We start from the raw sequence: 24,880 nt of genomic DNA on the forward strand, positions 1-24,880 counted from the left end.
CCTACAGAACTTCAGGGTACGAGGCCTGGGTGAATGTGCTGAGATTCCAGAAAAGAATCTGCTGCTTCCTGAGCCCCACCCGCCTCTGGTGATGGTTTTGCAGTAGTCATACGTACAAGGATTCCTTTTAAATAAAAAATGGAAAAGTGTGTGTGTGTGTGTGTGTAAAACAAAAAATCTACCTCCCAACTCTACCCTAGCATCCTGGTGTACTTAGAAACTCAGCTCCACAGTGGAGTCTTGTTTCAGAGATATTTTGTGTATATTGGCAAATTCACTGTTTTTGTTTGTGTGTTTTGTTTTGGTACTGGGGATTGAATTTGGGATCTTGGTGCTTGCAAGACAGGTGGCAGAACTACTGAGCTAAATCCCCAACCCTTGCAAATGCATTGTTTCCAACCTCTTTTTTAAAAGTGGCCTGGGGTTAAAAAAGAAAACCAAAAAACTGTTGTAGTGGGGATGTGACTCAGTGAATAGAGTGCCTGGTCAGTGATGGCAGATCTTTTAGAGCTTTTAATGATACAAACAGCCTGTTGCAACATGTGTACCATAGGGTTACCGCCATTAACCTAGCATGTGTGAGGCCTTGGATTCAATCCCAGCACTGCATACAAAATAAAACTTACATGGAGCTGTAACAAATATACAGTATAATGTACATCCTGAATAGATAAATAGTATTTTACATACACACACACCACTGGAGCTCCCCACCAGATTAAGCACCTCAGAGGGCCCCTGGGTGCTCCTGTACAGTCAGAGTCTCTGCCCGTCAGGTAGTTACCACTGTTCTTACTTTCACTGCCATTAGTTAGTTTTGCCTGGTTTTAAATTTCATATAGACAGCAGCCTGCATTTTAATCCTAAATGGTAGCAGTCTGAGGATATTCTTGGCCTGGGTGGCACGGAGGAGCAGGACTGACTGCCCCATGGATCTGTGGTTGGTGCTGGTCTATGGAACCGTTTGCAGGCAACTGAACAGAAGCATAGGAATCCCAGATCTACGTCCCAGGAGTGCTGGTAGGACAAGTATGGGCACTGTTTGACTCATTAGAAACCGGGGTCTACAGTGATGCTTAGAATAGAATAGGGACACAGTCAATGTTAGGTGGATGGATGCATGGAAGCAAGGATAGGGTCAACGGAGCACAGATAAGTGGTTAAGCACCTTGCCACAGTTACAAGGCGTAAAAGTTAGGAGTTGGCCACCTGCCTCGCAAGTGCAAGGACACCAGTTTGAGCCCCAGTACAAAAAGAAAAGAAAAATTAGGAGTCGGCCCCACCTGAGACCTCTTCCCAGTTAATTATGCAAATGTTACACTGTTTCTGTGGAGCCAGGCATTCTGTCTCTACTTGTTATCTTGCCTGCTATCTTACAGGATCATACAGTGCCAGCCAAGGTGTCAACTGCATCCGTGAAGATGTGGCTGCCTACATCACCAGGAGAGATGGCGGCGTGCCTGCCGACCCAGACAATATTTATCTGACCACTGGAGCTAGTGATGGCATTTCTGTACGTGTGAGGTTGGCTTGTTCCTATTCAGTGTTCACCCACATGAAGAACAGCCTTGCCTGTTAGTCTGTGGTGACAGGTCACCCTCTGGGCCCTCTGTCCCGGTGGCATGCAGTCCTCGCCTCTTTTACTCTTCCAAGCTCTGGACATTACTGTGGCCTCAGTCTCCCTGCAGAGTCCCCACCAGCAGGCCTAGCTGGAGAGAAGCCATGGAGCACACTAGGGTGCCTGCTGGCCTTATTGTTACTCAGCACGTACTGGTGTCCCCATCCACCAGGAACTGTACCTCGTACTGGAGAAGCCAAGCACACCATTTGGCCTCGGGTTCACACCTGCCTTGGCATATAAAAGTCAGAGCAGCAGTTTTTAGTTTCTTGCCCACAGTGCAAAGGACAAAGTGATGTGGGAGCCAGCAGCAGGGACACTGAGCTGGTAGGATGGCGTCGAGAAGGCAGAAAGGTGGACGGGAGTGAGCCAGGCAGGCCAGTAAGGGATGATGTCTGACCCAGAGGGCACTGTGGAGCTGGGAGGAGGCTCCTGCTTGGCGGTGGAGTCAGGGTGCGGGGCAGACAGGCAGATGACCGCAGGCCCTTGAAGCCACAGAAGGATGTAAGCAGGAAAGGGTGTGAAGCACACTCAGTACTCTTCAACTTCGGCTGTGGCTGGGAGGAGCCTCATGGATGTGAGGCTCACTTAGGTGAGAGAAGAGATGACTCGGGCTTGGGTCAGCCATGGATGATGACTGGGCTGGAGGAGTCAAATCCTGTGCTTAGGGGATCAACAGGCTTTTTGAGGTGATAGGGCTGAAGCTCAGTGTCCCCCGATGCTAGGTGAGCTCTCCCTCTGTCCCTTTAAGGCCTCCCTCCAGGGCCTGGCCAGTGCTAGGTGCAGTTAACTCATTTGTGCTCCCTATTCAGGGAGTGGTGTGCTGCCCTACAGTTCCTTGTTACTGGGGCTGCCTTTATCTCCTAGATTCAGGGCTCTTGTTTCTGATGTGTGTTGAGTGCTTTATTCCTTTCCCAAAGCATCTCAAATCATTAAATTCTTGCTGGAGGAGCCCTTGAGGAAACAGGCCCAGAGACATTACATGGTGCCTGCTTTGAACCATTTCTTGTGACATCTGGGATTTTGATATTACAACTTCAATCCCCAACCTCAGCATCTTCCACTGTTTGCTGTTCGCAAAAACATTCCATTCCCTTTCCATTCCCAGAAACGCCGGGTGCTGGCAGAAGACCTGAAGGAGGGTAGGGAGTGCCCAGGAGACTGAATGGAAAGAATACAGTCATTGCTCTTTTCATTCATACTTGGAGCAAGGAACTGCTCCTGAGAAAGGACCTACACTGCATTAGGTGGAGAGTCTCCTTGGAAGGGGATTGGCTTGGTAATTCAATGAATTACTGTTTCCTAACCCAACACCCCACTGGATTCCTGTGGCCTGGTTTCTCAGGCATCCGGGAAATGTGCAGCCTGCTCAACCTTTCAAGCAGGTTGAAGCGCCATCTGGTGGTAGTGAGTGGGTATTTCATTTCAGCAGTCGTTTGAGGGTCTCTAGCCATTGGCACCTGATGCTTATAGTGAGACAGATTCTAAATCTGAGTCCCAAGGGTGAGGTCATAATTCTGAGACAGGGCTAGTTTGGAGATGAATGTTTCCTAAGTATTAAAAATACTAATAAGGCTGGGCATGGTTGTACAAGACTTTGATCCCAGCTACTCAGGAGTCTGAGGAGGATCAAGTTCAAGGCTAGGATGGGCAATTTAGTAAGATTTTTTTGTCTCAAAATAAGAAAAAAATGTAGTTCAGCTGTGAGGCCTTGGGTTCAATCCCCAGTGCCTCAAAATAAAAGGGGCTGGGATTATAGCTCAGAATTCCCTAGGTTCAGTCCCCACAAAACAAAACAAAAAGCTTAAGAATCAAGTCTGTGTGTACCTGCCATACACGGTACACTGTGCCAAGTCCTTTAAAGCATTGCATCTCACTTCTTCCAGCAGCCGTGGTTTTATGGGTGAGGGAATGCTGTCTTACTTGGGTTACACTGGTAGGAGGCCCTGGGGTCAGGGTGAAAGGCTGCTCATCGGCTCCTAAAGAGTGGGGAGTGGCAGGGACCTTCTGACTGAGTGTTTGGTTGCAGACAATCCTGAAGATCCTTGTCTCCGGGGGTGGCAAGTCTCGGACAGGCGTGATGATCCCCATCCCACAGTACCCCCTCTACTCGGCAGTCATCTCGGAGCTCGATGCCATCCAGGTGAATTACTACCTGGATGAGGAGAACTGCTGGGCCCTGAACGTCAATGAACTCCGGCGGGCTGTGCAAGAGGCCAAAGACCACTGTGACCCCAAGGTGCTCTGCATCATCAACCCAGGGAACCCCACAGGTCTGCATCCCTTCTCCACACATTTCTAGGCACGTGGGGCTGTGTTTGATGTTAACACAGTAAAGAGTTAAGAAATAATGAGAAACCCTCTCTGCACCCAGTTTCCCACGCCAGTTCCAGCTTTGCTAACAGAACTGAGAGATTTGTCTCAGGAGGCAGCATATGCAGGTGTTTTCTTGGGTAGGGTTCTATTAAAAGTCGGTTTTTCTCTCCCATTTTTGCATGTGTGGAGACTCACCTCCTTGAAATTATTCATGCACGAATTCTCACCACTGATCCTAGACCTTATTTTCACTCCCACTTTTTTTCCTGAACCAGTTTTCAGAATGCTGGTATGTGCTTTTTTTTTTGACATAGCTTTGCTGTGTACCTTGAGGCCTGAGAAAGAAATGCCATGTTGAAAATGAAAGCAAACCTGAAAACAAAAGGCCCATTTCCAGAAATTGAAACGCACCCCCGATTTTGCATATTTTCCTTTTCAAAAAGTACACAGTCCTGCCTGTTTTGATCTTTCTGGGCTGCTGGCTTCATATGCCCCATGCTATTCGGATGTAGAGAACAAGGGCTCCTCTCTCCTCTTTTGTTGAGATAAATTGAGCCTGGTCCAAAATGCGTTGGAGTTGATTGTGGAATCTGCTCTGGAACATCAAATGATGCCTCAATCAGCTGAAAGCACCGCTTGAATTCCTGAGTGCAGAAAATGGGTGCAGCTGGCAGTCACTGCCGTATTTAGCCCAGCGCCTTAGGGGAAGAGATGAAGTCTAACCAGGATGCAGCAGGGAAATGACAAGAGAACTGGGTTCCAAATTCAGTGTATATTAGAATCACAAAGGGAGCTTTGAAAAAACTCTGAAAGGCCCCGTCATACCTCAGACTCTGGGGTCTGAGGCCCAGGCATCAATAAATAGCACAGCTGATGAAAACGACTTCCTTAGGCCAGTAGTTCTCAAACTGTAGCTGGTTAAAATGCAGATTTTGGGTCCCGCTCACGCATATTCTGATGTAATTAGACTGGGTAAGGCTTGAGGATTTGCATTTCTAGTAAGCTTTCAGGTGATACTTTGCTGGTCCCAGGACCACGTTTGCTGATCCTGCAATACATTAGATGTATACCTCATCTATTTGAGTTGGCCCTTTCCTGGCCAGGTCTTTGCATAAATCTTTTCCCCTACCTGTCTGGGAAGAAATAACTGCACCAGGGACTTTCTTGTTCTAAGTAAAGGGGTCATGTGAATGAATTAATGTAAGTAGTTTGTATAAACTACTTTTTTTCTTGGTACGGGGATCAAACTCGGGACCATGCTTGCAAGGCCCGTGTGGTGCCACTAAGCTAAATCCCCAGCCCTATAAAGGATAATTTTGTCAATGGAAACAATCTGGTATTGCTCTTGAGGCTTTAATTAGTCAACTATTAGAAAAGGTTCAGTTGAACCTGGGAACCCACCTGTGGTGACCATATATCTTGTCTAGACCACACTCTTTGATCAGTTTGGCTAAAAAAAATATCAAAAGTGCCTGGAGTACTAAGCCAGGGCTCTTTTGATTTCAAGACAGAAACCTAACTCAAGAATCAGGGGGTTGGATCATGGCACTGTGAAGTCCAGGCAGGGGTCAAAGCAGTACACCTGAACCAGTACTGTTTTGTTGTGTTTCCTGTACCGGAAATCGAACGCAGGACCTTATGCTTGCCAGGCAGGCACAGCTCCATTGAGCTAAAGTCCCAGCTCTTGAACCAGTACTGTTATCAGAAGAACCTCAATGCATTTCTCAGCTGTGCTGTCCTCTGTGCTGGATGCCTTCTCAGGAAGGAGCTGTCTTTGGGTTGACCTTGATTGGCTCCAGCCATTGCCTACTAGCTCAACATTAGAGGGGAGTTTCTCCCATAGGTTAGTGAAAAGTCCCACACCAGACTTTCATTGGCCCACATTGGGTCACCTACCTATGCCTAAACCAGTCACTACAACTGTGATTGGCCAGGTCTGTGCCAGTGCTCCCTGCTAGAGTTTTCCATATTGCAGCTGTGATCTGTTACTCAAAAAAGCAAAGGATGCTTAGCAGGCACAAGCCACACATATTCCCACCAGTCCACGAGAAATTCCTTTGGCCTAGACTGACGATGGGTACTTAGGAGCCCTCTCTAGCCTTTGATGGCCTGTATCAAAACCAAGTCTCCTATCTCCTAGCCCCAGTAAGTCCATATGTGACTTTCCCTTCTCCTCTACCACTGTTGATGTGTTTGGCCCCTTCAGTGGCTCAGCAAGTGTGTCCTAACTGTCTGCTTTCCCTTGGGCACTGGAGAGGTAAAACCTTTGTCCTTGTCCTCAAGTTTGAATTATGTGAATCAGTAGAATTATTTGCATCCATTGGATCTCATTTCCACTAGCTCTGATCCTTTCTCAGTTTCTCTTCATGTTACCCTTAACATTTAGTGAATGTGATTTTACAAATTCTGGTGTTCATGACCTTGCTTGTATTCTAACAGGGCACAGTTATGGTATGACAGGTATAACAGGCAAGATGAGGAGGGTTTTCAAGCAAATTCTGCCCCTGAGGCTGCCAGTTTCTGTCTATCTGTGAGAACAGTGCTGGGTTCTTTTGGAAACTAGAGGCTCTTGGAATCCCTTTGCACTGAGCTTGCTTCTTAGGAAGTCTAGTTGGTAAGAGAAAAGTCAGTTCCTTAACAAAGAAATTGGGTTAAGCCAGGCACAGTGGCATATGCCTATAGTCGCAGCACTCTGGAAAGGTGAGGCAAAAGGATTGCAAGTTTGAGTCCTATCTAGGGAACTTTGTAAAACCTTGGCTCAAAAGTAAAAATAAAAATATAGTTCAGTGCAATAAAATATATTTCGGTGTTCAGTACCCAATACTAAAAAAAAAAAAAAGGCAAAACAAAGAAATTGGTTCATTGGTTAGATAGTTCAAGGTAGAAATCCTGGCTGAACCATACCATGCTTTTAAAAGATGTATGCATCTCTTTTTCCCCCCACGTTTTTACATAGACAAGAATGTAGGCATTTTAATTTTTTTTTTACAAAAACATTCTGGGTACTGCTTTGTATAAGATACATACAGGTGTATGTATACACATATGTACGTAAACTTAGATACACGTGTGCATAAAGAAACATGGCTTTTTGTTTTTAAGAAATCAGCAAGTTGTAGTTATAGTGGTACTTTTCTGGAGGACATTGTGAGGGCATCAGATACTCCTGGTGCCACACTCAAAGTATGTCTCAGATACTGGTCCCATCTCTACCTTATTGTTACTTTTGCTCCTTTACCAACCTGTCCTGGGACATTTCCTGGGAGCTGCTGGGGTTACTGTCTTGCTCTTTGCACTCATTTCTCTAAAATGGTTGGTGGATGTTTTCCCTGTTTTTCTTACAACTGCAAGGTGTTTATCATAATGGTGTTTTAGTGATGCCTCGCTCTCCAGGAGTAGCTGACAGGAGATACCAAAGCTGTTGCCCAGGATCATGCATTTAATAGTGTCCTGCAAATATTTATTGAATCCCTGCTGAGTGCCAGCTTTGCGGATAGATGGTGAGCCAGGATAGACCCTGTCCCTGCCTCTTGGGGATTATGTGTTCCTCTCTGGGGAGAAGGTGTTTCCACAAGTTGAAAACCCTCAGTTTTGCTGCAGTAACTCTAGCCCAATTACCATATCAGCCAATGCAGTTCTCTCCATTGTTTGCTGCTGGTACAGAGTAAGGTGAAAATGGGGTGAGCTAATAGATTCAACTCCGTCAAGTTCATTTTCCTCCACTTCATGGCACTTCCATGCCTTCCTGTCCTCCAGAACAGACAGACAAGTCCCATACATGCACCCTCCACTCACAAGAATAGGAAGAAAGTAGGTGCGAGACAGTACTCTCCCACATCCCTGGCTTCGGTGAGTCAGCTAGAGTGGACTGACCCTCCAGACATCCCTGGAGGTTGGCTACACCATCGTGCATTGCAGGTAGTAGTGTGGTCTCTTGGGATCATAAGGGAACTTAGGACACCCGAGTGATTCTGGGTGGGACTCTGACCTGGGAACAACTGAAACAACATTACAACCTACATTTTGGTTTTCTTGGGGATTTTGTAGGCCAGGTACAAAGCAGAAAGTGCATAGAAGATGTGATTCACTTTGCCTGGGAAGAGAAGCTCTTTCTCCTGGCTGATGAGGTAAGAGTAGTCCCAGCTTCCCCCTCAGAGAAGGGTGGAGTTGAGCTTTCTTTTTTAGGGGAGGGATCCAGGCCTGATTGTTCTGCAGCCAGAGAGATCTTTCTTCTAGGTATTAGAGGAGTGCTTCTGTCTAAGGATGAATGAATATGATCAGTTGTACTACCTGTGAATCTCTGACCTAAATTGTTCTTGTATTGGTTTGGACTAAATTGTATTGGTTTGGAGTCATACATTTTTAGAAATTTAACCCAAAATTTTAAACTTGAAAAGAAAAGAAAAAATGGTGAGTGTGAAGCCATATCCAATGACTCAAACTATATCTTTCAAATTCTCTTTCTCCTTTCCATCCCTCAGTGTTGTCCTCATACTTGTAGGCTTGTTGTCTTCCCAGCCTAGAAAGTATGTTTGTCACCCTAATAGTTTTATCAAAAGTCTCAGGATTGCCAGGAATGGTGGTGCACACCTATAATCCTAGTACACGGGAGGCTGAGACAGGAGGATTGCTATGAGTTCGAGACCAGCCTGGGCTACATAGTGAATTACAGGTCAGTCTCAACTACATAGTGAGACCCTGTCTCAAAAAACCAAAAAGAAAAATAAAGTCTCAGGATGATACCTCATTGGTTCATCCTAGGCCACAGCCCCATTGCTGAACCAGTGGCCTATAAGTTACAGTGTGCAAATCAGTGTGGGCTTTCTGCCTGTTTTCTCCCAACCCTCCAGAAAGACAGCTGGGGAGAGGAGCATTTCCTGAAGACAAATTGAAGAACTCTTTGGTGGGGGGGCATATGGAGGATCAAACTCAGGACCTTGCGCTTGCCAGGCAGGTGCTGTGCTACTGAGCTAACTCCCCAGCCCAAAGGACTCTTAACTTAAGAAGAGAGACTGGATGCAAGTATGGCAGAAAAATGACTGATGTCCATTCCTCAAAAAGCTGCAACTCTGTGCCTTGTGTACTTCCATATCTCCTGTCTCATTTAACAGCCCATGAGACGGGGATCCTAACCTGGTATCTGTTGCCTTCTGAATGCCATTTCTGAGGTTGAGGGCTGCTTGTTCTTTTTCTGTTTTGCAAGAAGAAATCGATGAGTCTTTCAATTCCACTTTCATCTTCATTTCTGCATTGTTTCTGATTAGTTGTAGCTTCTAACATACTACTGTACTTTTATTTCTTTGCTCCATAGCATCCCCAAGTCACCATGACACACACACACGTGCACACACACGCAGAGCTTACCCACCAGTTTGTTCCATAATTAATAATAGATGGGCTTGAAATCTTCATTTCTAAAGAAAGGAGCAACAGAGAGACCCATAGTTTTCCTTGTGACTTGTGCCTTAACCACCCCTGACCCTGGGGTCTGGGAGGAAGAGGAGGAGTGGGGCGATGCCTGGATTATTGCAGAGGGAACCTGACTGACCCCTAGGCTCCAAAAAGCCACTCTGATCTTCAAAATGGGTGTGTGAAAGGGCAGAGTAGGGTGCTTGGGGGTTGTGAATGCCAGACTCTTGAGGATACAGAGGCACAGAATGGGTATGGTGCTTCTCGGGCAGTGAAAAGTGAAGAGAAGAAGAGAATAATTTAAAACCTGATAAGTGTTGGAAAGGAAATGCAACAGAGTTAACTCCTCAAAGAGGGAAGGCAGAGAATGGGTGCGTTAACTGCTATCATTATTAATGTTACTAAAGGGCGTCGACATTGTGTTTTAAGAGGAAAACTTGTTGGGAAGATGGGAATCCGTGGCATCACCACTGGCCTGATGGAGGTAGAAAGGAACCTGGAGACTGGGTGGGGATGAGTGTGGGAGAAGTCAGGTGAGCTCAGCATCCGTCCTGAGGCCTTTCCCCTCCTCCTCGGGGAGGCTCTGTGAAGCATGTTCCAGCCCATCCCTGGAGGTGGACAGGAGGCTGGGCTGACTGGGCTCTTCAGAGCAGGACCTCAGACCAGCCTGATGGAGGTGAACCCTGAGCACCTGTACTGTGTCTCCTCTAGCTCTGCCCCTTAGCAGCACCTTCCTGGGCTCAGGCCTCTCGGAAGGTCTTGGAGTGACTGTCCCCGTCAATCCTCCCCCACAGGTATACCAGGACAACGTGTACTCTCCAGACTGCAGATTCCACTCCTTTAAGAAGGTGCTTTACGAGATGGGACCTGAGTATTCCAACAATGTGGAACTTGCCTCCTTCCACTCTACCTCCAAGGGCTACATGGGCGAGTAAGTTGGGCTCCACCTCCCTCCCACTGTTCCTGAGGCTGCCCGGGATCGGTGCTGCCGTGTCTTCTCTGCCTGCTCCTCTGCCATGCGGTCCATCCACTCAGATGCCGAACAGGTGTCCCTTATCTACTGCTGTTGCTGATCTGGGAATTGGGAGGAAGCAGGCTGAGTGGAGGGAGAACTGTCACATAGCATAAGGCTAAGCTGGAGGAAACCAGACTAAGTAAATGACAGAAAAGAAAACAGGATCCTACAGCAGCTTCTAGCGCTGAGTATTTTCTGCCATCCCTGTCACTGTTGCTCCAAGATTGACCAAAACCTGAGGGGCCAGGGGGACGGGAAGAGCGCAGAAATGCCATTAGGCCGACAGGCTCAGTGTATGTGCAAGGCTGCCTTAGCCCCTTGAGGGCCAGAAGTTCAGCTTGGACCCTATGTTTGCTCGTGTGGCACTTACGGAATTGAGCTCTGAGGATACAGTGATCAAACCATACCAGCCCCTGCCTTCACGGGGCCTGTGTTCCAGTGAAGATGGAGGCAACAGACAAAAGAGTAAAGTCAGGTTGCGGGTGGGAGGGAAAGGCCAAGGATGAGGTTGGAGTGCCGGTGTGGGTTAGGGTCACACAGCCTTACAGAGAGCAGCCTCTGAGAAGCTGGCTTTTGAGCTCAGACCCACAGGAGGGTGGGAGGAGGGTATCTGGAAAGGCCCAGAGTCACCTCTGCCAGTATACAGAGCACGGTGGAAAGCATTAAGAGGGCTGGAAAGCACTAGAGAGGACGAAAGTAACAGAAGATGAGACTAAACTCAAGAGTCCAGATCACCTGGGCCGCCTTGATTACCTTTGACTTTTACTTGCGGGACCCACTGAAGAAGCCATTGAAAGATTTGAACAGAGTTGCAACCTCATCAGTGATATGTGTTTACTGGACTCCCGGTTTTCGAATAGCGGAGAGCGGGGCAGGAATGGGAGCTCAAGTCAGGAGGCCGCTGTAGTCCTCAGGAAGGATACTGTGGACCAGGGAGAAATGGGGAGAAGATCTGGAATGTATTTGAGGGTGAAGTTGATGGGAGTTGCTGATGGAGGGCGTGAGAAGAAGAGTTAAACATGAAGGCCAAGTCTTTTGTTCAGACAACAGGAAGAATGGCATGCCTTCAAAGCTGGGGAAGACTTGGAGGGCAGGAGTGGGAGTTTGACTTTTAAATGTGTCCAATTTGCAAATGCCTGGTTGATGTCCTGGAGATGGCTCTGAGAGTCTGGACTTTAGGGCTGACATTTGTTGGCCTATGGGTTCTTAGCCTGCACGTGTCACACAGAGTGAGGATAGAAAAGAGGTCTGAGGGCTGGGCCTGGCACCTGCTGCTCCAGTTGAGAGGTGAGGAAGAACCTGCATGGGAAGCTGAGGAGGAGAGCTGGTGAGTTTGCCACCACGGGTGGCTGTGGGTGCTAGACCTCAGCGTGGGACAGGCTCCTGTTTGGCTGGGCCACTGTAACTGTGAAGCTGGAAGAAATACCTTAGCCAGGATAACAGAGCTCCCTTTGACCTGTTCAGCAGACTGTTGTTGGCTGTCTGATGTGGACAGGCATTAATTTATGGTTGTCTTTCTGGTCTACCCAGGTAGCAGTGCTGGCTCCTTGCTAGACCTTCAGGTACTGTGTAGATTTTTTTCTAAACAAATCTATTCTCTGTTCATTTTTCAGATGCAGGTGTGTTTATCATATACCTGTCCCTCTCGCCAGCTCTTGTCATTAGTTACTTTTAAACAGACAGTCCACTGGGTGCTGGTGCTCTGAGTTATGCCCCACTGTTCTCAGATCCTTGTTACCTAGGATTAGAGGCTTTGTGCAATTTGATTTCTGCTCATCCGTAGAGGATTAAAAACAGTGGTGGTGAACCTTGGCACACATGCCACACTGGGCATGTAGAGCCTGCTCTCTCAAGCATGTGAGCCAGGTTGCCCCAGCATTGCCCCAGCAGCTGAGCATTCAGGTCTAATTGCAGTGTTGGCACTTTTGATAAATAAGTGGGTTTTGGGCTGCAGTTTGGGCATTGATCTCTAAAAGATTCGCCATCATGTGATAGAACATTCTTCCTTTCAACACTTGTGGAAAGCCTGTCCAAGATGCCATTTTTTTTTCCTGCCTTGGAAAGTCGAGTCCAGGGATCAGATTGGAATCTGTCTTTGCCAATTCAGTTCAGCGCATCTCAGAAGCGCATCTCATCTTGACAGGTGCTCTGAAGTTGGGGGTGAGGGATGTGTAGAGGAAGGTAATCATGTGTCTGCCTCATGTGTTTCTGTCCTTAGTCCAGACGTTGGCAAGACCAAACCAGAGAAGGAGGCTGAGTAAAAAAGCAGGACTGATATTGCTGATTTGGCTAGAAAGGCTTTTTTTTAAACTCGTTTTATGTCAGTTCATTTTCATTTGATTTGACCCTGCATCAGTCAGGATGTTTGGCTACAGATGATAGAGGTCATTTTGAACTGACTTACACCAACAAGGCATTTTTTTTAAGTCCAAGAGTAGGCTTTAATCAAAGGGGTAAAGATGTCTATGGGGAGACTGGAGGTGTATATCTCAGTGCTGGAGTGTGTGCTTAGCATATCCGAAACCCTGGCTTCAGTCACCAGCACCAGAATTCAAAACAAACTAAAGATGTCAGTGGGACTGTCTCTGGTTTCTTGCTTTGTCTCATTTTCTGATTCTCGGCTTTGCTCTCTTTTGATTCACTTTGTTTTCAGGCACCAAAAATTATTCCAGAAAAAGATGCTCAGTAGCACCATGATGCTCATTGCATCATGTGCCCACTCCTGGAGCTTGTGCCAGGGTTATGCCAGGGTGGGGCGCTGCACCCGTCTTTTGAACAGGTACTAGTGATTGAGTTTCAGGCTGAGTTGCTGTAACAAAACACCCCAAAACTCAGTGGCTCGAACAAGACGGAAGTGTAACTCTGACATAACGGTCTAACGGTAGGAGGAAGTCCACGGCAGGCTGTGCTCCACAGGGTCAGACAAGGACAGGGAGCTGGTGTATCTGCCTTCTCAGCACGTGATATCCGTCTTCAGCACTGGGCCAATGCTCCGTGTCTCAGGAAGTGGGGAAAGAGCAAGGGGAGCACACCCTTCTTGAGTGGAAGTAGCTTGGCACATTATCACTTCTGTTCACCTTCCGGTGGCAGGAACTTGTGTTGGGCCGGGGATGGTGACAGTCTGACTGTCCAGATTGCACTTGGCGGGGTCTTTCTGTGACTCGTGTCTGTGCTGCCTCTCCTCAAACCTCTAGGTGCGGCTACCGCGGAGGCTACATGGAGGTGATCAACCTGCACCCGGAGATCAAGGGCCAGCTGGTGAAGCTGCTCTCGGTGCGTCTGTGCCCGCCAGTGTCGGGACAGGCCGCCATGGACATCGTCGTGAACCCTCCAGTGCCAGGGGAGGAGTCCTTCGAGCAGTTCCACAGGGTGAGTCTGCTGTGAGACATCTACCTCTGCTGCTGCCGGGCGTCTCCAGATGGCTGCGTGCTGGCCTGGGTGTGTGTGTGGGTGGGCGGTCCATGTGCCTGCCTTCCCTCCAGGGGGTGCTCAGGGTCCTCTTGGTGCCTAAAGCACCCTCACTAGTTGGGTGAAGTCAGAGGATGAGGCAAGACATGTTTTGGAATAGGAGGGCCGTGACTGCATTGGGGTGGGTGTCGCGGAGTGGAGACCCCGGCGGAGGGCCTTGTGCCTGTCGTTCCACTGGAACGAAGGAGGAATGGTGGGGCACAGCGTGGGTTGTGCCTCTGGCCTAACCAGGCATGATCCACTCCGGACCCTGTCAGTTGTGTAACAAAAACCCAGTGCTGCCTAGTTTACATGAACAAAGGACGTAGGGAGCTGGGTGTTGTGGCATGAACCTGTAGCCGCAGCTATGCAGGAGGCCCCAAAGGACCACCTGAGTTAAGCTCAGGAATAGTCTAGGCAGCATAGTGAGACCGTCTCCCCCAAAAAACTATGTAACCTAGAAGTCAGCTGTCAAAAAAAGTCACCATGTCTAAGTCAAGGGTAAACTTGGACTACCCTTGGCAGTAGGTAGTGCCTTTGTTATGCAACCATTTCCACCATCCGTCTCCGACTGAAACTTCATCCTGTCAAATGACGACTCCCTACTCTGCCCTTCTCCCAGCGCCTACTCTGTGTCTCTGAATTCACCTACTTTGGATGCCGTACAGGGGGAATTGGCAGTGTTCTACGTGACTGGTTTATTTCACTCAGCACCTTCCCCCAGGTTCATCGTGCTGTGGTCAGAAGTCCCTTCAGGAAAGAAGGCCGACTCATGTCCTTGCTTACCCATCCCTTTGTAGACATGCACCTCTCATCCCCTGTCCGTGAGGTCCTGGGAGGCTCTGCTCCAGCTTTGGATACTGCCTGTCTCTGAGTTAGCAGGGACTTTGATTGCTCCCCCTGGGCTCTGTGTACCATGGCCTGAGAGCGAGGAGGGCCCCTAGGGCTCATGTCTCCTAGAAGTGTTTCTAGGGTGCTCTGCCTAGGGCCAAGTCCATTCAGAGTCATGTGCGAGGAATGTTCTGTTTTGTGAAATGACATTCTGGGACAAGAATAGACTCCCAGACGACACACAGGCCACCCGTGTGTATTGATGAGCCTCAGGGTGCACGACAGTCTCTTGGGCTGCGAGTTTGTGCCTGTTCGCTGTGCTCACACACACACAACTTGTCCTTGTCAGTCAGTCAGCATGCATGGAAGGAACGGTCTCCTGTGGCGGGGCCAGGCCTCGTCCAGAGATGCTGACCCCTACACTTTCTGTCTTCTCAGGAGAAGGAGTCTGTCCTAGGTAACCTGGCCACAAAAGCGAAGCTAACGGAAGACCTGTTTAACAAAGTCCCAGGAATTCACTGCAACCCCTTGCAGGGCGCCATGTATGCCTTTCCTCGGATCTTCATTCCCACCAAGACTGTGGAAGCAGCTCAGGTCTGGATGCAGCCAGGCTGGGTTCCTCTCCCAGGATTCCCTTGAGACATCTGGGTCAGGTGCTGGCCCTTACCTGGGGGAGCACGGGCGCCGGCTCTCGGGGCTTTAAGCTGTGTAGACCTCATAGCCAGATGCTGCTTACTGTGAAAGAAAAACGACAGGTCCTCAGAGGCCCCAGTTGAGCGAGCAAAGGTGCAGACACGCGGCAGCCCAGGGGAGGTGGCCGTTCTGGGCTCTGTGGCCCTGCCACAGAGGGATGTTCCATGTGATGTCACACTGCTTCCCAGACTCGATCAGGTACCCCAGTTACCTGAAGTCTTGTTAAATGGCATTTCTGGCTCACTGAGCTGCAAGGGACTCAGATTCTGCATTTCTCTTTGAGGATCAAGGGCAAAGCATCATTTCTGCTCCCACCCAGAGCCTCCTGTATACCCTGTTAAATGTTCAGAGCTAGGCCCTGTGCTAGACATTCGGATCCAAGTCCCTGCCGTTGCAGCCTGAGCATCTGCATTTAACAGGCTCCCTGGCGATTGTTGTGCAAAACAATGTGTGAGAAACACTATCAGCAGTGGCCCTAGAGACACTTGTCCCCTGAAAGCCCACTGAGTGCAGACCTCGGGCCTTGTTTTTAGAGCATTCTGTAGCTCAGCTCCTAGGAGGCCACCAACAGGGCTCATCAGCAGCCGCTGGGAGTGGGGCACCGAAACTGGCTGGCACTGCCCAGTGGGGAGCAGCAGCATCGGCGCCCCTGGATGGTCCGAAGGAACCTTCAGTGTCCAGTTCCTGAGCCAGCTACCGACAGCATCTAATTGTGCTGCCCTGGACATCTGGCAGGGGAGGGGAGAGGGGTCCTGCTGTAAGAAAAATAACCTGCCTTTCAGGTTGTGTTTGGCATTTAGTGGTGTGTTTGGACATTACAAAGCTAGGAATGAATCTTAAGTTCTGCCCTGCCCCTGCAGGCCCATAAAATGGCTCCAGACATGTTTTACTGCATGAAGCTCCTGGAAGAGACTGGCATCTGCGTTGTGCCTGGCAGTGGCTTTGGGCAGAGGGAAGGCACCTACCACTTCAGGTATGATGCCTTCTCCAACCAGGGGCCTTCTTGTGGTTTGTCCAGCCTAAACGGAGCATAGGCTGGCTGCAGGACTAAGAGGACAGGAGCCTCTGACCTCCAAGTATGGCTAACCCATCTCACCCTTGTTCTGTCTGCTGCAGAGGCGTGGTCAGCTTCTCTGCCCTGTGAGTTAGGAAAACTGGGTGGGTGCCAAGAGTGTCTCCTCTGAGAGGATTTCTTGGCTATCCTATCTCTTGCCTCTGCTGCCTTCAAGTATCATATCGCGGAGGAAGGTCCCCATCATTGTGTTTACTTATTTTCTGTCTCTAAACTTCATGATAAGAGCACACAGCAGGCATGTGGTAGTTGCACCATGGACTGTGGCCTCTTAGGAGTCTCCGACATTGTACAGTGGAATCAACTGCTCTTCCCAAGAGCCTTTTCCCAGACTCACCCTGGGATACAGATTCCCAGGGCTGCCCACAAAGGCCTAGTGTGTGAAGAATAGCCTCTTCCCCGTGCATAGAGCTCTCAGGTGTCTTCACCTGGATTGTGAGTGGGGCCCTCCTGAGGCACACAACGCATCAGCTCGGTCTGCTCACCTCAGTCAGGGTCGCCTCTGTGACCCAGGCCCACTCCGACATGGTACTGGGATGGGTCATTGTGAGGCCCTGGGTTCCAGCCCTCAAATCGCAAAGAAAGCAGTGTCCTCCCTGAGGAAGCCTGCCTCAGGTGTTAGAGATCTGGTTGTCAGGGCTGGAGGGAGAGCTTGGCTAACCGTGCGACTTAGGCGTGAATGTCTCCAGGAGAGCTGTGAGTGGAGGCTGATTGAAAAACAAAACCCAACTCCCACCCGGCAGGAGTCACATCTCGCCTTGTAGCAGTCATGCTCTAGAAAGTTCTGTGAAAGTCAATTCTAATACGACACAGGCCTTCTTCAGTAATGGGCCAATGTCCGAGTGAGCCTAACTGCTGCCCCCGCCTCTGCCTTACCAGTGGCCATACCTGTAGTCCCAGCTACTTGGGAGACTGAAGCAAGAGGATCGCTGGAGCCAGGGGCAACAGCGAAACCCTGTCAAATGAGTGAATATATCAATGGAGTGAAAGTATTTTAACAAGTTCCAGTTACTGTCCAGGTGCTCAGACTTTCTCGAGGGGCAGGACAAGCCTGTCCTCTTCCCCCACCTCCGTTCCTAGCAGGGCAAGATGAGCAGCTAGGTTCATTCCTTCCACTTTCCTTGAGCAGACAGATTGACGCTGCTCTTTCTCGACAGAATGACCATCCTCCCTCCGGTGGAGAAGCTGAAGACAGTGCTCCAGAAGGTGAAGGACTTTCACATAAAGTTCCTGGAGAAGTATGCCTGAGGATGCTGCAGGCCGAGGGAGACCCCCGGCCTCGGTCCCCCTACTGACTGCCTCAGGCCTCACGGAGGTCGCTGGTCCTGGTCATGTCACGTTGCGCAGGAGACTCCTTTGTGCCTTGATGTTGGGAGCAAATGTGAATTCACAATGTTTCATAGGCCCTGGTTTTGCGATGCAACCAAAGTAGAGAGGATTGCTCAGCAGGTGGGGCTGGAGTTCTCTGAATCATCTGTTGCTGCTGCTTTTGAAAACCCTGTTGGGCTTTAAACAGCCAGGCTGTGTTGGATGTGGTGTTCCAGACCTGGAGAAACAAGCAGGTGTTGGGAAATGTATGATTTAACCACAGTGAGAACTGGAAGCAGAATTTACCAAGATCTATGAAATAAAACCCTTAGGTGGTATGAAAACCTAGTCCTTCGAACAGTAGACCCTGGAATCCAGTAGAGCTGCAGGAAGGGTCCGTCACTTGGCCTGGACATGAGCAGCCGTTCTCAGACAGTGAGGCACCTGGGTAGGAAAGGGTGCTAGGTCAGGTTCCGGTGGCACCGGGGGCTGCAGCCAAGGTCAGGGGTCCCACAGGCAGGATTGGGTTTGAGCCGGGCTGCAGGCCAAACCGGGTCTCCACTTCTGAGCAGCATGGCGGGTATCGAGGATTGTACAGAGCTTCAGAAATGAAGGGTTCTCCTGAACATGCTTAGGCTGAGGCCCTGGTGTGAGATCTCCATGGACTTCAGGGGCCCAGGTTACAGCCCAGCCACCACCCACTCACATGGAGGGCTCTGCCTGGTGGCCTGTGGACCGTGCCCTGGTTACCCAGCGGGAGTTTTCTCTCCAGTGCTCGACTGAGCCGTTCCACACATTGCCCCTTGCTGGTGGCCCCAGGGATAAGATGCGACTGAAAACACCCTCAGCTCATAAGCGGATCCTTATGGAGTTGATCAACTAAGAGCCCAGCCCCCTGTAATTTCATGAAATGTTTCAAACTGAATTTGATCCATTTCATCACTCGTAATCGGTCAGAGCTGGTAGACAGGCTCCAGTGGAGGAGTGAATGCAGTCAGATTCAAAGTTAGTGGTGTTTTGATTTCATGCAAAGTATCCCCCCTTCATATATGCTCCTGCCTCGCCTCCCAGCTCTGCACATGAGGTGAAGTGGCCACAGTCATTTTCTCCAGGGAGGAGGGCGGTGTCCCTGCATTAGCAAACCCGCTACACACGCCCGGAGCCAGTGTTGCAGGTGGCAGCAGGCATTGTACTGTCCTCAGCGGTAGCCCCGGCCCTCTCATCTGCCTTCACCAGTGGGAAGGGAGGGAAGCTGTTTCCAGCTCAGGAGTCTGGGGACCCAGCAGTTGAAGAAGTGGAACTGAAGGAGCTAGAGAGCCTACTGAAGAGACAAAGCAGGAAGGTTGGAAAGCAGCTTCGGGTGCTGATTTCCATTCTGGGTCCGTGCAAGAAAACACACTCGAACTTCAAACTGTCCTAACGAGGATTACTGTCCCTGTGAGAAGATCAGCCACAATCTCAAAATAACAAAAGGGAATGTTTCGGAACCTTTCCTTCCTTAGAAAATGGAAAAAGTTGCACTTGTGCTCACTGTATGGTACAGAAACCAGGATGTGTCCCAGAGCTGTGAGATTTCTGGTGGGAAGGTTAAATAGTACAAGCTAGTATATTTTTTATATTTTTTGTAACAATTGCTTTTTCATGAGGAAATGGGGTTAGTATTTATAGTCTTAATAAGTCCAGTAATTTTTATAAGCCTCTTCCGATTATAAATAACCCCTCAAAACTTTTCCAACGTTTACATGATTTTTAAAGAGATGCCATATACACTTGGTTTGCTTTAAAAAAAAAGTAATAGTAATAATGTCAGCTAGTTTGGGGAGGTTAACCTAAGGTCGGAATGCCAGCCGTGACAGATTTGATTTTCTACAGATTCTGTTCCGATGCCTTTCCTCTTCTAGCATCACCCCAGAAAGTTGCCTTTGGGTGTCTCACCTTAAGGCCACACTTGTGTGCTTTCTGCTGTTTACCCTGCACAGGTGGGTGGTGCCAGAGAGCCTGTGCCTCCTTGTGGCTGGGCAAGCCCTCAGCACACACCTTCAGGCCACACTGCTGGATTTCGTTCTGTAGTCTTCAGTGTCCAGGAAGAGTAAACACACACCGCCCTGGGCTGTTTTCCAATCTGGGTTCTCACAGCCCTCTCCTGACAAAGGTACTGGATGATAGCTCTGCTGGAAAATTTTAACAATAAAATAGATGTCCCAAACGATGACTGTTTAATTATCTTTGTTTAAAGATGGAAGTTGAGTGGCCTAACTTTACATCATCATTCTTGGTAATGTATGTTCTTTTTTGGGGGGTGGTGAACTTGGTCCTTGTGCTTGCAAGGCAGGCGGTGGAACCACTAAGCTAAATCCCCGGCCCTGGCAACGTATGTTCATAGCACAGTAACAAGCATTTCTTCCTAAACACTTCAAACCAGTCGCTGTTTGTCAGCTTCCATGTCCTCATAGGGTTGAAACCTAAGGACCCTGAGCTGTTTTGTGTTTTTTGGTGTTTTGGTGTTTTGTTTTGTTTTTTTGTCTGGGGCAGCAGGGGGTAGAGTTATCTATCACCTGAGGTGCAAAATGTTCATGGATTCTTTGAAATGGGTTGTTAAAATGAACACAGACTGGCTTTCTTGTAGAAGTGCAATAATCTCTTCATGGGGACAGGGAGAGGGCAGGTAGAGGGTTTGCCTTAATTTCTCCACCAAAATTAAATTCTCTTTCTATTGTGCAAAATATACAAAAAAATGACTTAGAGCTATTAGAAATATTTCTGCTTAGGCAGAAAAGAAATGTGTTGCCTCGTCTGTGGGAGGGAAGATGGCTTTACCTCTAATGTTCACTCTGTTAAATGCACGTTCACGCCCTGCACACCCTGGAAGATCCCGAGGGCTGACTGGCTGCTCTGGTCTGTGCGCCCTTCCCTGAGCCAATCTTAGTGGTCAGGATCAAGGATTTGCTGACCAAATGTGTAGACAAAGAGGCAGAGAACGGTGTTGAGATCATCAGACCTATTGAAGGGTTAACCGTGAAAGGAAGGAGAAGCTGCTCCCCGCAGAAAAGGGGGTTGGAGGTGGAGCCCCACCAACAAACCTCATTTGCTGTGGATCCTTTTAGAGAGGGACAAAAGGCAATGGTGTCTACATCTTTCCTCACTGCACACACAACCATGGGAAAACAGACCTTGTCTGGAGGGAGAGTTAGCACCATTCATTGTACAGCAAATCCGTCTGGGAAAAAGAATGTTATTCTAGATTATTTTCAGCATAGAGTGCTGTAGCTATACTAGGAATGTCTTCAGTAGATAGGAACCATGGGCTTCCTGGAGGTGTGGAAAGCTAAGGTTGTCCTCTAGGGGCCTGCAGGTGGGATGGTCACCAGGCAGTTCAGTGTGCTGCACTTGTATGCCATCTTCTTTGTCTCCCCAATTTCAGCTGCCTTTTCTCCAGTTGACCGTCAGAGCATCCTTTGAAGTCCTTTCAAAGACGCGGTACTAAAAGAGAAACTTTAGAAATGAATCCAGTGCCCTTGCCTCACATGTGCAAGGCTCTGATTCAATCTCTGTGGGGTGGGGTTGTGGATCCACACATAGTCCGATAAAAATATCAACCACCTCTTTAAAAGAAATGGGTGCAAGGTCCTGAGTTTGACTCCTGCTACCAAAAGAAAAGGAAAATGGATCCATAATCCTAGTAATACTTAGAACAAGATCAGAGAGCCTCCCAAAGGGGACATTACACGAAAGTGTTAAACTCGGAAAAAAGATTATTAAATATATTGATGTGGAAAAGCTAGAAAGCAAAGGTCAAGGGAAAAATAAGAAATCTGCTGTAATCCTCTAGCCAGAGTTCATCAAACAAGTTCTTCAAATCTGGGAATATATTTTTATTGTCTTTTTTCCTGGTTGTGTGTGTGTGTGTGTGTGTGATGCGTGTAGCTTATAATAATTCCTAGCAAGTAGCTATAGTTGTTGAGCACGTTCCTTGATAATGTTGAAATTGAAGAAGAAAATGCCCCCTTAGCATGCCAGACACATTATGCAAATGAAATTTAGAGGCAGGGAGGACAATTTCCAATACTTTTTTTTTTTTTTTTTGGCAGCACCAGGGATAAAACTCAGGACCTTGTGCTTGTGAGGCAGGCGAGGCACCACTGAGCTAAATCCGCAGCCCACTTTCAATACTTTTGAATATATTCTCCTAACCAGACACACAGGTCATTTTCTTATCAGTGCTTCTGAAATACAAAGTTTATTGTTCTAGTTATACTATCATTGTATAAAGTGTGTCTTAGGGCTGGGGATTTAGCGCAGTGGTTCTGGTACCTGCTTTGCAAATGCAAGGACCTATGTTCAATCCCCAGTACCAAAAAAATAAAAAAAAATTAAAAAATAAAATAAAGTGTGTCTTAAGCCGGCTGTGATGGCACCTGTAATCCCAGTGCTCAGGAGGCTGAAGCAAGAGGATCACCATGATTTTGAGGCCAGCCTAGGCTACCTAGTGAGTTCAAGGCTAGCCTGAATTATATAGTGAGGCCCTATCTCTAACCCCTCCCCACGAAAAGAGAAAAGTGTATCCTGAGTTGGACCTACTTCCTAAGATCTGGTAGTGTAGACATTTGGTTTTGGTACAGGTCCGTCTTGAGGAGTTGGCACCATTGGAAACAGGAATCACTTGCACTCCTTGGTATTTACATGGGGTCAGATCTTCCCCCAAAGATCTTTGTGAGCCTTTAGTCCTTTATGGGTAAGGTTAGCTGCTGATGTCATTTCTAAATTAAAACTTTAAAATACAGTAAACCAAATCTCCCTCTCTCCCTCCCTCCCTTCCTTCCTCCCTTCCTGGAGATTGACCCCAGGGCATTCTACCACTGAGCTATATCCCAGGCCCCCTTTTAAGTGTTTTATTTTGAGATGAGGTCTTGCTTGAACAGACAAGCTTTGAACTTGTGATTCTGCCTGGCATGGTGGCTCACGCCTGTAATCCCAGCACTTGGGAGGCTGAGGCAGCAGGATCGCTGTGAGTTTGAGACCAGCCTGGGCTACATAGTGATTTCCAGGTCAGTCACAACTACATAGTGAGACCCTGTCTCAAAAAAACCAAAGAAAAGAAAAGAAAAAAAAAATGAATTTGTGATTCTCCTGCTTCAGCCTCTAGGATTTCAGATGTGTCACCACACCCAGGTGTCTTTATGATAAATATTGGTTGTCAAGACCCCACTCAAAGAAACAGGATACATAAGTTGATTCTTCTGCTCATACATGACAAAGCCACATACACCCGAGAAGTGCAGAACTTAGTCCAGAAAGTCTACACGTCCACCTTGCCGTGCAGCTGTGTGTGGTCACGCACCTAAGGAGACATAGATCAGTGTCACATGGCAGCTGCTGGGAACTTGAATCTGCCGGTGCCCACTTTTCCCTCTATCTGCTGCCTATGCCGTAGCCACAAGAGGTGATAGCTGTGGGTGTAGACTGGACCCTGCTTCCCCTCAGTAAACGCTATACAGGATTTACCTATTATTTTGTTGTTATGATCACACCCTACTCTGAATGACAAGATCTTTTGGGCTTTTAGAAACATTTGCCTAGAGATAATTTAGTTGTCCCCTCTCTGTTACCGTCATAAGATTCCCCTTTGTAAGTTGCTACAGTTTGGATCCTGAATGTCTCCAAAGGTTTTAAATTAAAGACTGGGTCCCCAGGGTGGTGCTGTTGGGAAGTAGGGGAAACTAAAAGTAGGAGGGGCCTCGTGGAAGTCCCTAGATCCCAGGGGAGGGGCCCTCGTGGGACGACAGCCCCCTCCTTATGCTCTGTTTCTTCCTAACCATGAGGTAATCAGTTTTCACCTCACACACTTGCGGGATGTGCTGCCTTCCAGGCCAGACAGAAAAGCCTGTGCCAGGACTAGAACCTCCAAAACACTGAGCTTAAAGAAGCCCTTTCTTTTTAAAGTTGATTATCTCAGATATTTTGTGATAGCAACAAAAAGCTTATACATAAGGCATCTTCATAAGTGTTGCCAACAATAAGATCTGACATTCAGTCAGCAAACACAGGCAGAGCAGCCATGCCCTAGACATAGGTGATGGGATTGCTGGTGAGCGGGTTCTGGCCTTCAATTTGGCGGGTGGACAACGCCCCTGCTGTTGGTAGGAGGATGAGAGAGCATATAGGCAGTGTCAGGGTTTTACATACACACGCCTACTCTACAAACATGGTAATCTGCCAGGCACGGGGGCGCATGCCTGTAATTCCAGCCCTCTGCCAGACTGAGCCAGGAAGATCCCAAGTTCGGAGCCAGCCTGAGCAATCTAGTGATTTAACAATACCCTGTCTTAAAATATAAAAATTGAAAAGGGGAGCAGGTTGGGAGGAGGTCTCGGTATGAAGGCTCTGGGTTCAATCCCTAGTAGTGAGGAAAAATCAAAACTACAGAAATCGAAATGATCTGGTATTGATGAAAGGACAGCAAAGAAACAGAAGAGAAAAACAAACAAAAAACAGAAGAGCCAGTTGTGATGGTACACACCTGCAATTCCAGCACTCCAAAACAGAAGAGAAAAACAAAAAAAAAACAGAAGAGCCAGTTGTGATGGTACACACCTGCAATTCCAGCACTCCAAGAGGCTGAGGCAGGAGGATCGTGGAGCCTTCAAGGCCAGCCTGGGCTACACAGTGAGCTCAAGGTCAGCCTGAACTGAAACAGGAAACAGTGAGGACCCCGGCATAGCTAACTCTTTCACGTGAAGATAGGAGCAAAAGTGGCTTTTACTGACACTGGCGGCTGAGCGAGTGATTCCTGTCAGTCTTGAGAGCCTTGAATAGAAGTTTGTGCTTCCTTATATACCTCTTGTTACATCTACAAAGTTTAATTCCACTGGAGTTTCGCTGGGAATAGAGCAAACAGGATGTACACAGAGCGGAGCATTGGAGGGGAAGAGCAAAGAGTTCCGGCGGGACTGTCTGAGTCCGTTATGTTCCTTCAGTGACGGAGTACAGAAGCTGTCATGGCTGCTCAGGTGCATTCTACAGAAAGCATAGTCATCTGGTTAACCCATGCTTGCCTAATAACACAGTTGACTCATAGTCGCTCAATTCTGTGTGGAGGGGTGGTCTCCTCCCTCAGAGCTACATAGAACTAACTACATGCTATCTCAAAAGAAAAAGAGAACGAGCCGGACAT

General features: G+C 48.2%; 1 protein-coding gene across 2 annotated transcripts in view; it reads left to right on the top strand.

The window, feature by feature from the left end:
- Gpt2 (glutamic--pyruvic transaminase 2) overlaps positions 1-19,915 on the top strand; it is a 35,552-nt gene extending 15,637 nt beyond the window's left edge. For both annotated transcript variants that reach the window (XM_010617260.3, XM_010617259.3), the window contains exons 4-11: positions 1,380-1,513; positions 3,648-3,891; positions 7,982-8,061; positions 10,138-10,274; positions 13,553-13,727; positions 15,075-15,230; positions 16,190-16,302; positions 17,559-19,915. In XM_010617260.3, the coding sequence (XP_010615562.1) occupies positions 1,380-1,513; positions 3,648-3,891; positions 7,982-8,061; positions 10,138-10,274; positions 13,553-13,727; positions 15,075-15,230; positions 16,190-16,302; positions 17,559-17,649 (1,130 nt within the window). In that variant the 3' untranslated portion in view covers positions 17,650-19,915. The remainder of the gene's footprint in view (positions 1-1,379; positions 1,514-3,647; positions 3,892-7,981; positions 8,062-10,137; positions 10,275-13,552; positions 13,728-15,074; positions 15,231-16,189; positions 16,303-17,558) is intronic.
- The last annotated feature ends 4,965 nt before the right edge of the window (positions 19,916-24,880 follow it).

This window comes from Fukomys damarensis, unplaced genomic scaffold (genome assembly GCF_012274545.1).
Source record: "Fukomys damarensis isolate Sample0158 unplaced genomic scaffold, DMR_v1.0_HiC HiC_scaffold_37, whole genome shotgun sequence".
Lineage (NCBI taxonomy): Eukaryota > Metazoa > Chordata > Mammalia > Rodentia > Bathyergidae > Fukomys > Fukomys damarensis.